The sequence below is a fragment of the Astatotilapia calliptera genome, chromosome 3 (genome assembly GCF_964374335.1).
Source record: "Astatotilapia calliptera chromosome 3, fAstCal68.1, whole genome shotgun sequence".
NCBI classification, from domain to species: domain Eukaryota; kingdom Metazoa; phylum Chordata; class Actinopteri; order Cichliformes; family Cichlidae; genus Astatotilapia; species Astatotilapia calliptera.
The window spans coordinates 50,282,133-50,298,543 of record NC_137424.1 but is presented as its reverse complement, the minus strand read 5'-3'; the positions used below and the strand labels follow the sequence as shown (position 1 = coordinate 50,298,543).

General features: G+C 41.5%; 1 protein-coding gene across 12 annotated transcripts in view; it reads right to left on the bottom strand.

Annotated features, from left to right (window-relative positions):
- LOC113019101 (phosphatidylinositol-binding clathrin assembly protein) overlaps nt 1–16,411 on the bottom strand; it is a 109,960-nt gene that overhangs the window by 7,800 nt on the left and 85,749 nt on the right. For 8 of the 12 annotated variants that reach the window (XR_013902840.1, XR_013902839.1, XM_026162624.2 and 5 more), the window contains 6 exons: nt 11,978–12,121; nt 11,602–11,632; nt 11,208–11,340; nt 8,147–8,170; nt 2,243–2,299; nt 318–434 (listed from right to left, as the gene is read on the bottom strand). Coding sequence is in view for 10 of the 12 variants with exons in the window: in XM_026162624.2 (XP_026018409.1) it covers nt 318–434; nt 2,243–2,299; nt 8,147–8,170; nt 11,208–11,340; nt 11,602–11,632; nt 11,978–12,121 (506 nt within the window). In the remaining 2 variants the exon portion in view is untranslated. Of the gene's footprint in view, nt 1–317; nt 435–1,182; nt 2,117–2,242; nt 2,300–8,146; nt 8,171–11,207; nt 11,341–11,601; nt 11,633–11,977; nt 12,122–16,411 lie in introns of those variants that run through there. The other 4 variants (XM_026162626.2, XM_080291866.1, XM_080291858.1 and 1 more) reach the window with 3 other exon arrangements.

Genomic DNA, 16,411 nt, shown 5'->3' with positions numbered 1-16,411 from the left:
TTGTTGCATGAACTTCCTGTTTTGCCACCCACAAAGAACGTGAGAATTTAAACTGATGTTGTAATCATAATAAGAGCAGCTCTGTTATTAGCAGTTAATCTTCTCTAAGTTGGTTCAAGCCTCAAGTTTCGAAAAATTTGCATGCAAATTCATTCAAGACTTTCTGAGTAATCCTGCTAACACACTGCCAAACAAACACACCGAGCCTCGCCAAATTATTAAGGTCAGGGTGACTTTGAGTCCAACATTTTCAATCCCGTCATTTAATTTCCTAAAAGTAATCAGCTGTTAAGATGTTAAAAATGTATGAGAGTTACCTGGGCTCCGGGCATGGGTGCGAAGGGGTTAGTGGGTCTTAGAACAGGCTGGTTGTACATCATTGGCTGAGGAGCCATCACAGGTACCCCACCCATCTGACCCATCTGGGGAGGAACCTGGACAAAGGTAAGATGCAGAGAGATGTTTGCAAAGTAAAAATTAAAGAAAGAAAGACATAAGGTTTTAAAAAAATATTTTGTTATACGCAGTAATGGAAACAAGACAACCAGCCGCTCAGCGGTGGCTAAGCACGGAGCAATCATTTTAAAAATGATTTCATCACCCAACAAAGTCTGTTTTCAAGCTCATTGTGTTTAATCTGAGGGTGAAACTCCTTTTGTTTTACAGGTGAAGTGTGCCAAACATTACACTCTAGGTAGTGGGACAGTCTTCAGCAGCTGAACATACTGGCGCCTTGTAAGGAAAATAAGGTGACTGGAGTTCTTTAAATTTCGTGCAGATGTTTCACGTCTCATCCAATAAGCTTCTTTAGGTCTAAAACCAGAAGGTGGCAAGTCCCAGGCATTTAAACCCTCCTGGGAGTTGACCCACTATGAACCCATTAAGACCTACCATAGAACCAAGTCCGCGAGAGTTATCTTTATAATTTTACATGCTGTAGTGCCATTTTTGGAAGTTGCTATACATCAATATAACTGTTATAGCCCAAATTTTGATAATATCTATGCATTAAGTCTATAATAACTATATAAATTGCAAAAAAGTGCAATAAACTACAGAAAATTGAAAATCGCTTTTTTAAATTTTTTAACATATATTTCTAGTTAGAGAAATTTAAGAGGCTTATCCCTCAAAACTGTAAATACAAAAAAGTTGCACAAAATAGTTTCTAACAAAAGGAAATTTATTTTGAGTGTCTTCATAGTTTTATTTTTGAGATACACCAATTTTTTATATACTGCAGGAAAAATGAAAATAAATATTACAATGCAAATTTACAAAGAAAACAGCAGGTGCATCAAAATAAACTATTTCCAGCAGTGCAATTTAAGTTCTAAGCATCCCAGAAACAATACAGAAAAGCACAAAGCCAAATGTGACTTTTAAAAACACCAGTACAGGCTTATAAGGCCCTGAAGGTAAAAAACTACATTTTCCGCGAAAATGTCACTTCTGATTTTGGGCAGGTAGGCATACGATAGTTCGCGCTGACGTCTATTCCAACGTAGAAAGTGTTATGAACAGTTGATCGGATCAGCAAAGCGTGTTTCTGGAATATTATGTTTTTGTTGCTGCAAGTGCTTTTTATGCAAATTTTGCAAAGCTATATGTGGAAGGAAACCGTGACCTAGGACAAACTGATGGCATAAGATGTAAGTACAACAACTCCGGTTTCATATGCCAAAAAAATTATTGTGCTAGCTTAACGTGGTTCCGGTTCTACAGGGATTTTAAAATAGTTATGCAAAATGGAGCGTGCCTGCTCCGACCGGTTTTAAAGGGTTAAACATGTGTCTCATCACATGTGCCAAGCTGTGAAAGAGGGAATGGGTCATTATCAGCAGAGGTTTCAGGTGAAACCACTGTGAGACCTTGCCCCATCCTATCATGTGACCCACTGAGGTCACATAACCCAAGTTGTGAGTGGGGGTTCAGGCACCTGGGAAGGGATCTCAAAACTAGATGGTAGGTGGCAGACTGTCATAGGCCACCCCCTCGGTTCAATGGTGGTCGTTCACAGCGCACATAGATGGACTCATTTACTCCTCTTGTCTTCTCTGTCCAATGTGAACATTGGTCCCCTTGCTCTCAAACTTGGGTGTACACGCTAGTTATGCTACATTTGAAAACACACAGTTTAATTAATAATACAAATACAGACTTGCAGCTCTAGTCTCCATATAAATCTACGACAGTGCCCCCCCAGGCATGTGTGGGAATATGTTAATATGTGCATGCTTACCATTCCATACACAGGCACTTGCGGTGTGGTCATGGGGAAAGCCATGGGAGCTGGAGCCTGGCAGAAAAACAGAAAACAGGTGTCAACTATCAGAACAAAAGCACCTGACTCAAACATTTCATGGCTTTTGTCACATACGGCTTCAAGCCTTCAAAAAATAAAATAAAATAAAAACCTCACAATAAAGCCTACTTTATGTGCAAGGAGAGTACATTTAATGCTCAAGTATGTGCACATTAGGAGCACAATAACGCAGCATGCAGTAGGGGTACTTAGTGGATTCCCACTGAGTGCAATCATTACCACTGCTTTAAAAAGGGGTGGCTCAATAGCACAGTGATTGGCCCTGCCCTGCTCACTTTGCAAATCAAATCCACTACAGCTGAACAGGCTTCAAATTCGATGTGACGGGCAATTTGTAGCCATCGTTTACAACCCACGTGTGTCTGCGTCGCCGCCGCCCGACTTCTGCTTGACAAATTGGTAATTTATGGGCGCGAGCGTCTGCGGTACATTGCGGTATCGTGTCGGCGAATATCCTGGATGGAAGTCAGTTTACAAGATGATATGGGCAGGTGCAGGGCGGCGTGCCTCTTGCACAACAGTAGAGGAGTATTAATATCAACAGATGAGTTACTGACAGAGCCCATACGACTTTGATGTCTGTCAAACACAACCAGGAAGCACCTCACTGGGTTTTGGGAACACCTTATAGCGTTTGCACTCTCCTCATCACAAGCCGTGACTGCCTGCTCTGCTGCAGGTCAGCACCCGCTCACCCCCACTGTTTGAAAAAACCCATTAAAAACAGCTGCCTTCACAGACCTAATCCATCATCGTAAATGAGACAACCGCGGCATTTTTAACACAATTACAAAGCCTCAATCAAACTGCTGAGAGAGACCGGTAAAATATTTCCATTAAACACAGCAATTAGCTGCATGGGAAAGTCATAGCAGGCTTACGTAAAATGATGAGCTACATGAATTAAGTGAGTGCACTTGTGGGTTTAGTTTTGTTATTGGCAAAAACACAACCACCCCAGCATCATCATTTAATTGTTATTTATGCACCGACACCATAAAAAGGACCTGCTGTGGTTATTTCAAATGAGGCACGTTGACTCTCGGACTCCAGCGTAGCTTTGCATGATTTTTTTTGTGTCTGTTTTTGCTACCTCTCCTTTCATGGCCTGTCTAACTTTCTCTTTTGTGACGCGCTGCTCTTTGCAAACAGACAGTTTCATGCGTGAAAAGTTCCCACAGATGTGGAGAATCTCTGGATTAATTTGACACATCTGAAAAAAATGTGACACATAACCGTCAGGCGTGTTCACGAGTTGATTTATTTGTCTTTTATGACAGATATTAAGATAATGAACAGTAAGTACAAGTCAGTGTGACACACTGAGTTTAACAGCCCGTGCATAAAATCAGAGAGCTCAGATTTGACTCAGAGAAGGAATATCTTTCAGTTTCTATTATTTCTAATGTGCCTCACGCGCTGTCTTTGGCTGAAGTTAAAGATATTCTTGCTCATCATTTAAAAAAAAAAAAAAAAAAAAAAAAAAAAAAGTGGCTCCAGGTAAAATTGAGTTTTTCCCCTACTTGCATTATCTTGATGAAATGAGAACATCTGATGTGCCTATTTAATTTTAAGTCAAACTAATGTGACTGCTCCACAGGATGATTTATCACCTCACTCGATCTGATTTGATTGTGCGCGCTATGCGAGCTTTTGACTTTTTAAAACTTATGAAAACTGAGCCGAAGTCATTTAAAATACTCAGAAAACTGCATCTGAACACTGAAGATTTAAAGTGATTTATAAAAGGAAGAAGATGGGTGGTCCCAGTGAAGAGCACGCCTACCTGACCTTTTCCACCTGAACCACGAGTGAGAAGCTTCTGCACAGATGGTTACAGAGCAGTCAGCTCACTAACTTTTAATGGTGTGTATGGGGATTGAGCAGGGATTCCCAAAGTGTGGGCCAAGGCCCCCTGGTGGGCTGTGAAAGTACTGGAGGTGGGTCGCAGTATTAACAGTAATATCAGTTTGTGTTTACAGGTAATACTGCAGTATATTTCTAACTAACCGGGCAGCTCACGCAATTTAAAGATATAAAACATTTGAAGAGGAAAAAAAGGTCAGAGGTCAAACCTGTCCTGATATTTGGATGCAAACTATAATGTGACATTTACAACAGTGTCATTTTCTAAATGTTGCCAATACAAACAAAGGCAGCAAGATTTTTTACGCAAAGTTTTAAAGACAAGACATTTTAAAAAAGCTTGACCTGATTTGACCTTGAAGAGGTCGAAGGTCAAAAGTAACACAGTATTTAGAATCCCCATCGTTCCCTGTATGCCAATATATTGCCGGTACAAACAACAGCAGTCAGAAACAAATAGCTCTATATACCATCATTATCATTTTGACCTTTCACGCCAATCTATTGAACTTGAAGGGGAGGTCAAAGGTCAAATGTGAGACTATTTTAAATCTTTCTATATATGTTAACAAATAAAAACACAATTTCCTTGGTGAAGATAACAAGTAAGCTAGCCAGCCTTCTGCTACTTTAATTGTCCGTCTGTTATTTTTCCAGCGTCAAACAGCTTTCTGAGCGATGGCTGCCACTTTCAGAACCGCAGTCTCAGCCCTGCAGTGTCATTGCCAGGACTTAAATGTGGATGTGAGGTAAAAGATCCTTGCAAAAAACATTTAAGACCTCTCTGTGGTGATTTTCCACGTTCGATGGCAAGACCCTCAAAATGACCAACTTTGAAGATCTCTCACAAAGCGCAAAGACCTTGCTCAGTGTATACTCTGGTTAAGACGCCCTCAGGAGAAAAGCCAGATAAGGTGAACCTGCGCACCGCCCTCAGGAGATATCAATCGCAAGTAAGTTCTCGCCTTTGTAGAGCGAGTTGTGACAGTTGCTCAAAAGCATTAATCAAAGTGAACTACAAGTTGTACGAAAAGAAGCCAATTCAGATTAAAAAAAAGACGCTTTAATTTATCCATCTTATTGTGCGTTCAGCAATTGATCAGTGGGTTTGTGGTTTTAGCATTTGAACCCTGATTAAAGATGAAATTGACTTTACCGTCATCTGCACCCGAATCGCTCATTAATTTGCAAACCATCCATCTCTGCTTCCTGTCTGTCTTCACGGCTGCTTGTGCAAAAATGACGGCGAGCATCATTTTTATTCCCTACTTCTTTAAAACACGACAGAAAAACAAAAAGAAACCCAAGACAAAGCAGAGAAGGTGAGACGTGTCGATGCACCGCTGCAGATTCTCAACCGGTGTTTTTGTCCATCTATCTTTACGCCGCCGACAGCTCCTCGGTGCATCGTGTGACACATCCATGAGTTTGTATCCGTCTTTTTATGCTCAATCTCCCGCCTGCTGTTCTATCCTTCACCAGCGTGTCTCCCTGCCTATCTGCGCATTAAATTTAAAAAAAAAGAAAGCTGTCTTTTCTCTGCATCTTTCATCCCAAGTTTCAGCTTTCACAGCTGAACTTCTGCTGCTCCCTCTGCCATCTCCTCGGCACAAGCAACTTTCTTCTTTCTGTGCTTTCTAATGCAAACTCAGACTTCTGACCTTGAGTGGCCTGCAGTCTCAGTCACAGTAAAAAAAAAAAAAAGAAAAGCAAAGGGAAAATGCTTTTTGATGGCGTTTTTGAATATCCAACCAGCACAGACAGTTACAACCTTGCCCTTCTGTTGAGAATCTCAGACGTGGGAGTTTCGATTATCATGCGTGAAGCGTGACGAGCTGCTTACTCGTGTTACCTGTGATGTCTCATGCAGTTCTGCTATGATTTATTTATTGTCTCATGGATTATGGGAGGTCATCTCAGCTGCGCTGGAGTCACAGACTGTGTATTTTCATTCTCGGGGACAGTAATGAGCAGTTTTATTAATATTCTCTCTCTGAGCTTTGTTTGGTTAAAGCTGATGTTTCTGTCGTGCTGACTGAACCACGCAGGATTTCTGTGTCGTACCGTGTAAGAGGTGAAAAGTTTGTTTTAGTTTGTTCTGCTCAGGGACCCATCACCTCTTTTCCTATTATTGTGCTGCTGAATTAATCCCCATAGGCAATTTCTGTTCTTGCTGGCTTGTCAGTGGGAGTTAAAGGCTGAAATAATATAACACCTTAAGAATTAGCTGGTTTGAGAATTACTTCAACACGTTTTTTTCCTGCACATCTCTTAAAAAAAAAAAACAAAAAAAAAAAAGATGTTTCTTGGTGCATCAGGGACTCATTTCAGCTGGATTTTGCTGCTCTGTTGCAGGGTGTTTAAACTCTTTACCCCTTGAAAGTCGACTAAGAGGCTCTTTGTTATTTTTCAACTACTCTAATGATCATTAAACCAAGTATTAACTGAGATATACTGAGGTGTCAAAGCTAGTCTTTAAGGGTACAGAGCAGGTTGTCAGATGCCGACTGTATGGGGGGCAAGAGTTAAGAGGAGCTATTATAGTATATTCTAGTTTTGTTTTGTGTTTGATTCTTAACTCTGTATTATGTCAGTGATGTGGGATATACCTTAAGCTTTCTGTTTGCAAGAGCAGCCAATAAGAGGTAAACGACCTGTAAAGTAGCGATGGCAAACACATACTGCTCCCATTTCGATCTCAAAGCTGAACCAAAGAAACTCCTCTTTCTGTCAGTGTAGTTTATTAACATTTAACTACACACTGAATCCCTGAGACATCTGGATATAAGAAGTCGTCTAAATGCAACAGCAAATCTCTACATGACAAAGAAACACTGCTGTAGTAAATGAAAGAAACACTCTGGGACTAACTTGTGAAAAAAATATCTAAAATGACAGAATCTTCTGTAAGCTCATTAAAACAACATTTTATGAATTTAGGAAAATTTCTTATTTAATTTTCTTAAATTTTGCCTGATGAAAAAAAACTTTTAGAGCAGAAAAAAACAGGCACTTTTCTGTCATTTATTAATTATTTTGATGCAGTATGATTAATTTATCATCAGAAAAAGCTTCAACACTTATGAAAATGGCAGGTAGCAAGTATCTGAAAGTATGCTTGCAAAACAGGCCATTTCTTTATATAATGTACAACCTTTTCATAAATCCTGTTCACTGCAGTCTGTTTACCCATGAAAGCAAAGACGTGAAAAGAAAAGGTTACGCCACAACCTCTACCTCTAGGTCTAAATCAGGCCTGAGGGTCATTAAAAGCAACAAATGAGACCAAATTGATACACAGATCGATGTTAATAACTGAAAAGTGTTGTTTATATTAGAGAAAAAAAACCCGGTAGAGCTGACTCTGTGGCTGTTTGCAACCATTTAGTAACTTGTTGTTAAATCCTTCATTGCGATACTTTGATCTGTGCATCCTGGACCGGACCTCTGCTGCACATGAAGTTTTTCCTTTCATACCGAGATAACGTCGCCATTTCAGCCACAGAGATAACAGACTTCTGAAGCGCCTCAGAGTGGCTCGGTTTGCCGTTTTGTTTCCGTTTCATGGGATTTGTTGATTGAGGGGGGAGAAAAATGTGGATAATAACCCGATGAACGGCTGACAAATAAATTAGACGTGGATCTTTTAAAAGACACCCAGAAGAATGGCGCTCTTAGGTTTTAGTAGGGAGAAGGAGCGCCTTGTTCTAACTTCCTCACATCAATTTGCTTACATAAGCAGCGCAGACTATTACTTTTTATCACAGAGGTGAGAAGGTTATTTACGATAATGGTGCAAGAACAGAATGAACTTCCTTTTTTTCTCTATTTTTTTTAAATAAGCGTCTCCGGGGAATGCAAGTGAAAGAAGAGGTGACAGGGAAAGAGATGAAGAGAAAGATACCCGGGAGAGGACGTGTCTGAGCAGCTCGTTAAACAGAGATAAGTACTTACATAACTAGTATAGAACATTCCATTCTGCATCAGGACGCAACGAGGAAAAGGGACAAAAAACAGAGAAAGACAAGAGAGGAGGAGGAGGGAGAGGAGGCAAGGTGATGAGATGGGAAAAAGTGGGGGAAAATGAGCGGGAGATGATGAAAGAGGGTGGCAAAACCGGTAGAGTGAGGTAAAGATGAGGAGAAAGTAAGGAGGAGGAAAAACGAGAGTGAAAGATTAGAAGCACAGGAAACAAGCAGAAAATAATAAAAGAATGAGGGGTCGCGGTGCAAACGTGCAGATGTCAAAGGCAGGGCGAAGAAAACAGGACGAGAAGATGACAACGCAACAAAAAACAAAAAATAACAAGAGTCGTGATAAAGCAGAACACGAGCCAACGAGGGAAGGAAGACGAGTGGATGACGGTGCAAAACGAGCGGACGAGGAGGATGAGCGGGACAGGAAGGAGAAATTAGAGGGAATGACAGCAGAGGTGAAGCGGACAGCGAGGGAAGAAAGGAAGAAAGGGAAAGATCAACAGGAGGAGAAAATGAGAGAAAGAGGGGAAGCGGAGGGTTAGTGACAGTTTGTCCACGTCAGCCAGAAACTGCAGTCAAGAGATCAGGATGACAATCAGGAGCTGCCAGGATCAGCAAACGCACACAAATAACCACACACACACACACACACACACACACACACACACACAGCTATAAAATGTACCGAGCTGATACAACAAAGACACCGCACAGACATGCACAGATATTTTCACAGCGCTCGGTGTGAGAAGTGCCACAGTTTTAGATTAGATGCACGTCCTACAAAGTGTTTGCAAGTTCCAGTCAGCTCGGCATCACGCTGTATGTTTGTGAGAAGCCAACCTAAATATTTAAACTGATTTTGTCTCCAGCACTGGCAGAAACATGAAAGGAGGCCAAATTATTACACTGACATTTTGGGAACTTTCGGGCACAGAGTGAAATGAGAAGATGCTACATGCCCTCGCAGTGAGGACGTGGATGTGTTGGATCTGGAAAGAGCCCCTGTGGCTGTACGACCCCACCCTGTTCATCAGCGCAGATCAAATGTGAACATCTTACTGCACAAGGAGATTACTGATTGGTTTGCTTCCAGACTCATGCTACGTAGAAAGGCAGGATAAGTTTTGGTTGGATCTTGTTTTCAGAAGTTGTCAATACATTTCATCAGTTTTTGTCGCCCTGCATTAGATTTTATTTAGCTGTCGTCTCGTTTATGTCAGGGGAAAAAAACTGAAAACGATGACGGGAATTACTGGTCAACGAAATAGATTAGTTTCTGCTGGTTTGATTTGTGTAACATGGGATGTTGGGCTGCCACAGCCGGGTTGAAGACATGAGTGTACGGTGACATCTGGCGATGATGTCAAAGTCACCAATACGGTGGATGCAAAGTGTCCTAAAGCGTGATTTTAACTTTTGCAGGAAATCTACATCCTAACTTAACGAATTAACCAGAAACAACTCTTTCCCCCACAAAGCAACCTTCCACGCCAATCAAGTCTTGTGGTATGCGTTGACCCGACGTGTAGTTACATTTATGTAGAAGGATGTGGTGCAGAGGTAAAATGGGTTTCCGGAGGTGTAACTTTGAGGTCTGACAATTTAAGCTTAAACCAGCATTTCTGAGATTGGTCAGCAGGGGGCGACTACTCAGGTTGCCAGAAGTTATTCAGTTCTATGGAAATCTAAATGAAAACTACCGCTGTGTCTAACTGCTTTATTACCTCAGTAAACACTTTCTGTCTAGGTTTCTGGTCTCAGCTGTTTGTCTCAAGTCTTCCTGTTAAAAGGGAGTTTTTCCTTCCCACTGTCGCCAAAGTGCTTGCTCATAGGGGGTCATGTGATTGTTGGGTTTTTCTCTGTTAGTATTATTGCAGGGTCTAACTTAAACCTTAAAGCGCCTTGAGGCGACAGTTGTTGTGATATGGTGGTGTATAAATAAAATTTAATTGAATTAACTGAATAAGCCACTTCATGATTTTCAGTTTAGAAATTATACTTAGTGTTGGAGGTTAAAAAAAAATAAAAAAATCATACTTCTTTTACATTATTTTAACGAGCTGACCTAAGCAAAGAAAACTGCTAGCAGAGCTTTGACTGTGGCATCTTCTCATCGACCAACCGCATTTCCCAAAATGCCGTGCATCAAACAACAATAAAGGGTCTTTCCCATGAATTTTTTTTCGTGACTTTAACAATAACTTTGGTTTATCACAACTCAAGTCTCATTTTCGTAGCTTGGGGCATCATTTATGAAAGCTGGCAGCAATTAAAGTCATTGAGGATAAGAAACATGATGAGACCGGATATTAAAGCAACAGATTTGTAAGATTATCAAAGACAATTAATAACTCGCTGTGGGGGATATTTTGTTGGCACGCTTTGGGCCCCTTAGGCAGGCAGATGCTCTGATCGTAGTGAGTATTGTTTGCTGTCCACGTCCATCCCCTTATGATCACAGTGTACCATCTTCTGATGGCTGCTTCCAGCAGGATAACAAACCATGTCTCAAATCATCATCTCAAACTGATTCCTTGACTCCACAGTCACCAGATCTCAACTCAGGAGAGCCCCTTTGAGACGTGGCAGAACGGAAGATCAACATCATGGATATTTAGATAACATTTTACTGAATTAAGCAACTCTGAAGGGAAAAGTAACTCAGAACTAGCAAGACCTAACAAAGTAACCAGTGAGCTTTACTTTCATTTTGTTTTTTGCTTTCTTTTCCAAACTTGCAGCTTTTTTTCCCTCCAGTCTGCCCAACTGGGTCCAGTTTGTAGCTGTTGTGGACATCTTGTGACGTTGTTCTCAAAATCTGAGCTAGTTAACTTGGTTAATCTAAAGTAAAGCACTAAACAGGAATGATGCCAAAAATGCCAAATGAGAAGATAAGATTTGTTTTTGTGATAAACCAAAATTATCCAAGACTTCCAGGACTTACAGACACCTCGATGGACGCCTTTGGGCAAAATGTTGAGGTTGCACAATTCTTTATAGCAGCTGGGTATTTGTGCATGTGTTGGTCTCCTTACCACATGTGGTACAGGCATGGGCTGTGGGGCCATGGGTGCTGGGCTCCACTGTGTGGTCGACATGGTCTTATTTTGCCAGTTCTGGCCGCCCGTCAGCTTCTTCTCTCCCAGTTGGTTCCACTGCATATCTGGCCTGTGGAAGTCAAATGGATTCAGCTGTTTAATCTCAGGTTTAGTTATCACATAATTTGCTATTTACGTTTTTCAAATCTTTAAAGTCTAATTCAATAGGCCACAGATGTGTGTGCATATTAAGCAGTTCATAATAAATTTGCTTTCTGAGATTTGTGCTGACAGTTTCCTGACCAAGAACAGCTTAAAAGCGTATATTTGCTTTTGCAGAGACTACAGGCACAATTCAGGAAAGGCACCATCACGACTCAGCAAAACTTACTTTTTGGCTGGGGTCCCACCAAACTGCAGATCTGTGGAGAGTTGGAAACACAGAAAGTGAGTGATCGCAGTTAAGAGAGTACAATGAAAAGGGAGGCAGGAAGGAATTTCAGCCTCAGATGCTGTTTTTTTCCCCTCATGAAAAGAGGTTCAAGTTTCCACAAAGAAATAACAAATTCCAACCAAACACATGAAGTTAAAGAGGAATATGCAGGCTCACTTCTATGTACAAGCAACAGTAAACTTTAATATGTCCTTAAGAGTCTGAGAGTACATTGCAGGCACGTATTCAAGGCCAGGCATTGCATGTGCCACGTTATGTAACCCAGTTTTTCTCTCGTCTTTGCTGGTCTATTCACATGAATCTCAACACTCACTGCCCACGAGGTTGGCCAGAGACGAGTCGAGGTCGTTGGCTAGCAGCTTTCCTCCATGATGGATGGCCACTTGAGGGGGAGGTGGAGGAGGTGCGGTGTGTGTGGGAACTGTAGGCTTTAACAGGTCTCCGAGAGCATCAAAACCTGAAGAAGAAATCAAGGTAAACAAGCGAGTGAGATGGGTGTGCAGAAAAACTGCATTTTTAATAGGAATGGCTGCTAATAACGGCATACAGGCAGGCAGAAAGACTGAGCAAAAAGCAAGATCAAGCACTTCATATTTAATTTAACCGAGTGGCAGACTTGACCGCTGATGAACCTTTTCCCTCAACAGCAACTGTTCAATTACAGATTAGAAAACTGTAACTAGGCACAGAAGGCCTGTCAAGCTTTGGATTTCTCCATATGCCAAGTCAATAAAGAGACAAGGAGCAAAAGGCTACATATATATCACTCTGTTTGCCTGCTGTAATGTGAGCTGCACAGCTCAGCTACAGTAGTAATCAACATTTTACTAGCCAAATTGCATTTCGTAGGGTTACTGTATCAAGAATATGGTGTAGTATTTCTCACCGACAGCTACCTCTGGAGATGTTAAAGTTATCCTTCATTGTAGCTACAAATCCTTAAGTCTTTCTGGAACCACGCTACCACACACGTTTAATGTTAGCTTAAGTGTCCTGGATGCTACTACGCCCTACACGCTGTTAACCCCTCTATCCCACTGTTCACTGGATGTGGGAAAGAATACATTTGATGTAAACAGTCTAGCAATGTTGGCAAAGAGCCCTTTGTTTACTGAACACGCTTACTGGTGATACACAGAGAGCCTTTTTGTAATCAAACTAAGTCGTTCATGGTAGCTTACTTGTCCTAAATGCTAATTAGATTGCAGTTACAGATGTGAAAAAGAAAGTTTTCCCAGGACTGAATATACCCTGTGATTCAGCAGCTTGTAGAACTGCCTTTATCAGCAATAACATGAAGTAATCATTTTCTGTGTGGCTTTGAGTCTCTCACATCAGTGTGGAGGACTTTTAGTCCGCTCTTCTTTACAGCGTTGATTCAGTTTGCAGAATGTCTGCCAGACAGGTGGCCTCACATTTGACTCTAGAACACTTTGGCATACAGAGGAGTCCATGGTCGACTCAGTGACTACAAGGTGCTCATGTCATGTGGCTGCAAAAAGCCCCTCTCATCACCCCTCCTCTATCGTGCCCGACAGTTGGTATGAGGTGCTTGTGCTGATATGCTGTTGGGATTTTTCAGACATGGTGCTGCGCAGCAAAACATCTCCACTTTGGTCTCATCAGTTCAAAGGACATTCCAGAAGTCTTGTGGTTTCTGATTTACAAACTGTGATTTTTAGAGAGAAAAATCACAGTTTGGCCTCCGTTCCAAACAAGCAATACTTCTTCAGTCTTTTTCTGATCATGCTGTCATGAACTTGTTAACTGAGGTCAGCAGAGTCTGAGATGTAGTTCCTTTTTTGCAGTTCCTCTGAGCATTGTTTTACTTTGGGTTGCCAAGAATACCATGTTTACCTAACCCGAACAGACAAACTAGCTTCTTTAATAGCAGACGTCTGCTTAAACTTGTCCACCTATATCAAAAAATGACTGCATTTCCATTGAAATCTGCAGCTGTTCTCACTGTGAGCTGTATTATGCTCCAACGCAACAACAAAAAGTTCGACAGGCAGAATTTACCAACTTACTAAAGGAGACGGGGGACTATCAATGGTAAGGCTGAAAAAAGAAAAATAACATCTAAAAGTTAATGAGTGAAGTTCACGCTGGAGGACAAGACAAGAAAGTTTGGGAACAAACGTTATAAAGTTTCTGTATGAGTGAGAAGACATTTAATCCTGACTCTAATGAGAGCAGGCTCTTGCTTTCAACCTAATTTTTCCTACTCTTTAAATACATCAACTTATGGCTCGACCACTTTAATGAAGCCGAGCTGGACAGTTTTGATCTGAGAATATTGCTGAGTTGGGCCTCCTTAATATGAACCTCAATCTCACTGCTAGCCTCTCTGTTAATTGAATTCTTTCCGACCTATTTTTAGCATTTACCCACACGGGGGGAAAAAAGCAGATAGTTTAAATCAGATATCCTCGACCTAAACCGCTCTTTTTTTCTTTGCCATGTAGCAGCTTCAGTAGCGAGCCTTTAATCCCTGACTCGGTAGCTTGCAGCAGTTGTTCCAGATGATTGATTTATCTGTTTGTAGTCGTCATGTACACACTCTGACTGTGAACAGTGATTAGTTTGGAACATGCGTGTGTGCTTCTGTGTGGGAAAGTTAACTGAGTTTGTCTCTGATAGGTGGAAATGACAGGGTAATTTCCTGCACTGGTGTGGAAGTGTTTGCGTCTAAGTGGCTGCGTTAACAGCTTCTCATGTCAGCACTCATTCAGCTAATGGCTTAGCACAGGTCTGATGGTGGGAACCTGGAGATGTGATGGTGCATATTCAGAGGAGGAAAAGGTCAGCATGGCTAAAACTATTAAAAAAATATCTTTCATTGAAAGATGGAGAGATGAAGGCAGGAGAACAGCAACAAAAATTAAAACAAGAATGAGAACAAATGATTGCTCTGCTGCTAAGGAGAAAGGATGAAAGTAAGGCAACTGATGGTGGAGAGGGGAAAAAAAACGGAGGAATAATATTTAGTTAGGAAGCGGTGTGTGGGTCTGACAGTGGTGCTGACACAAGAGATTCAGAAAGCACTCTTCCTGCTAGCTTAGCAGATGAGAGAGAAAAAGGGAGAGGATGGAAAATATACCGAGACAGAAAGAAGACTGGAAGTAGAGAGAAGAACGGGAATTGAGACAGAAGGGAGATCGAGAAATGAACCTAGTTTTAAACACTGATTTCCCTCCTGTGATAAAACGCTTTGTCAACACAGGTGAGTTTATATTTCTTTATTTCTGAAATCGTCACATCAGTAAAGCACCACTGAATTAAACTGAACCAAGAAGCGACAGATGAACGGAACAAGCTTCCTCAGTAGATCACACAACACTGCAGGGCAGCAAAAAGAAGAAGAAGAAAGCAGGGATGGAGGGAGATAAGTAAGCGGTGTGTGTCGTATTGAACTGAGGAGATAATGATATCTGTGTTAGGTGTTTCAGCGATGGATTTGACAGTCAATAGAGTTTAAGATCAAAGGGAAAGAAGAAAGTAAATCCATATCGAGGATTCAAAACACCAGCGCTGACTGCTCAGAGATCTGAAAAGAAGTTGTAAAAACGTTGCGTTTCTTTCAGAAATGAAGTACCCACCATCGCTGGCTTCATCATACCTAAATGTCCCCAAGGGTGGTATTAACATATGATGGGGGATCTTTACAAAAAAGAGCTTTAGGAGCTGCTGTGTGACAGGCAGATACGGAGGAAGAGGCTTCAATGGTTTCGAGACAGTGAAGGTTCTAGCTTGTTTCTTATCTACAGACTGATGACTTTTTTGTTGCTATGAGTCCTACCAGCTCCATCGAACTGACTGATGCTAACAGAAACTCTCTTGTTCCCTCATAACCCTGCAAGAGTGGCTTTAAGTAGCTGTCGCTTCATTCCCAGGAGCGGACTCCTAATCAGCCCTTTCCAGCATCTCAGGTTTCTGTTGAGGATTGGGGTCCATCGGACTCGGGTGGCGATTGTTTAGTCGATAACAGGGACAGTTTTACAGTTCAGTTACAATAATATAGGCTGTGTATAGCTGTATGTGAGACCAAAACAACAGCAACAATTGAGTGAAACCTGCTGTTCTTTGTCTTTCTTCTAAGCAAACCAGTCTTCCAAACCGTATTTATCCCAGATTTGGGAAAATCTTCTGTTATAAAAGGTAATTCTGATCTGAGGTTGAAGTTGATTCTGGGTGGTGCTGGACTGGATCAGGCCCATGGAGTCTAAAAGCTTAAGAACCAAGTAAATGGCTGATAGGCTTCAGTCTAGACTGCTCAGGAACCTCCTGGTAACCACAGGTTGCTAGGGGTAAAACAAAAAGAAAAAAAAAAAAAAAAAAAGGGTCAGGAGACCAGTGGGCAGCCCACTAGCCAGGGAAAAGTACGTATTCCACCAACTGGTTGATGAGTGGTTGCTGGCAGTGATACCACATAAAAGGGTGCTACGCCAAAAACCTTGCTGTGATTTGTTTGGTATCCAGTGGGTTGTCATAGGGTTATGTGACACCTGATAGACACCGACTTGCCCGCAAACACTCGCTGACCACCCACCAAACTTGGAAAATATTCCACGAGTCCTCAAACCCTCACTCGCTGCCTGCAGAGCGGGTGGTACGTTTTCAAAAGCACAACACAAAAGTCAGCACGCAAGTCGGCATCTTCCATGAAAATGACTGTAATTTGCTGGTGATCAAAAGAAGTCATGAGGAAGTTTCTACTGCAGCACCTTCTTTGTGACCAATTTCA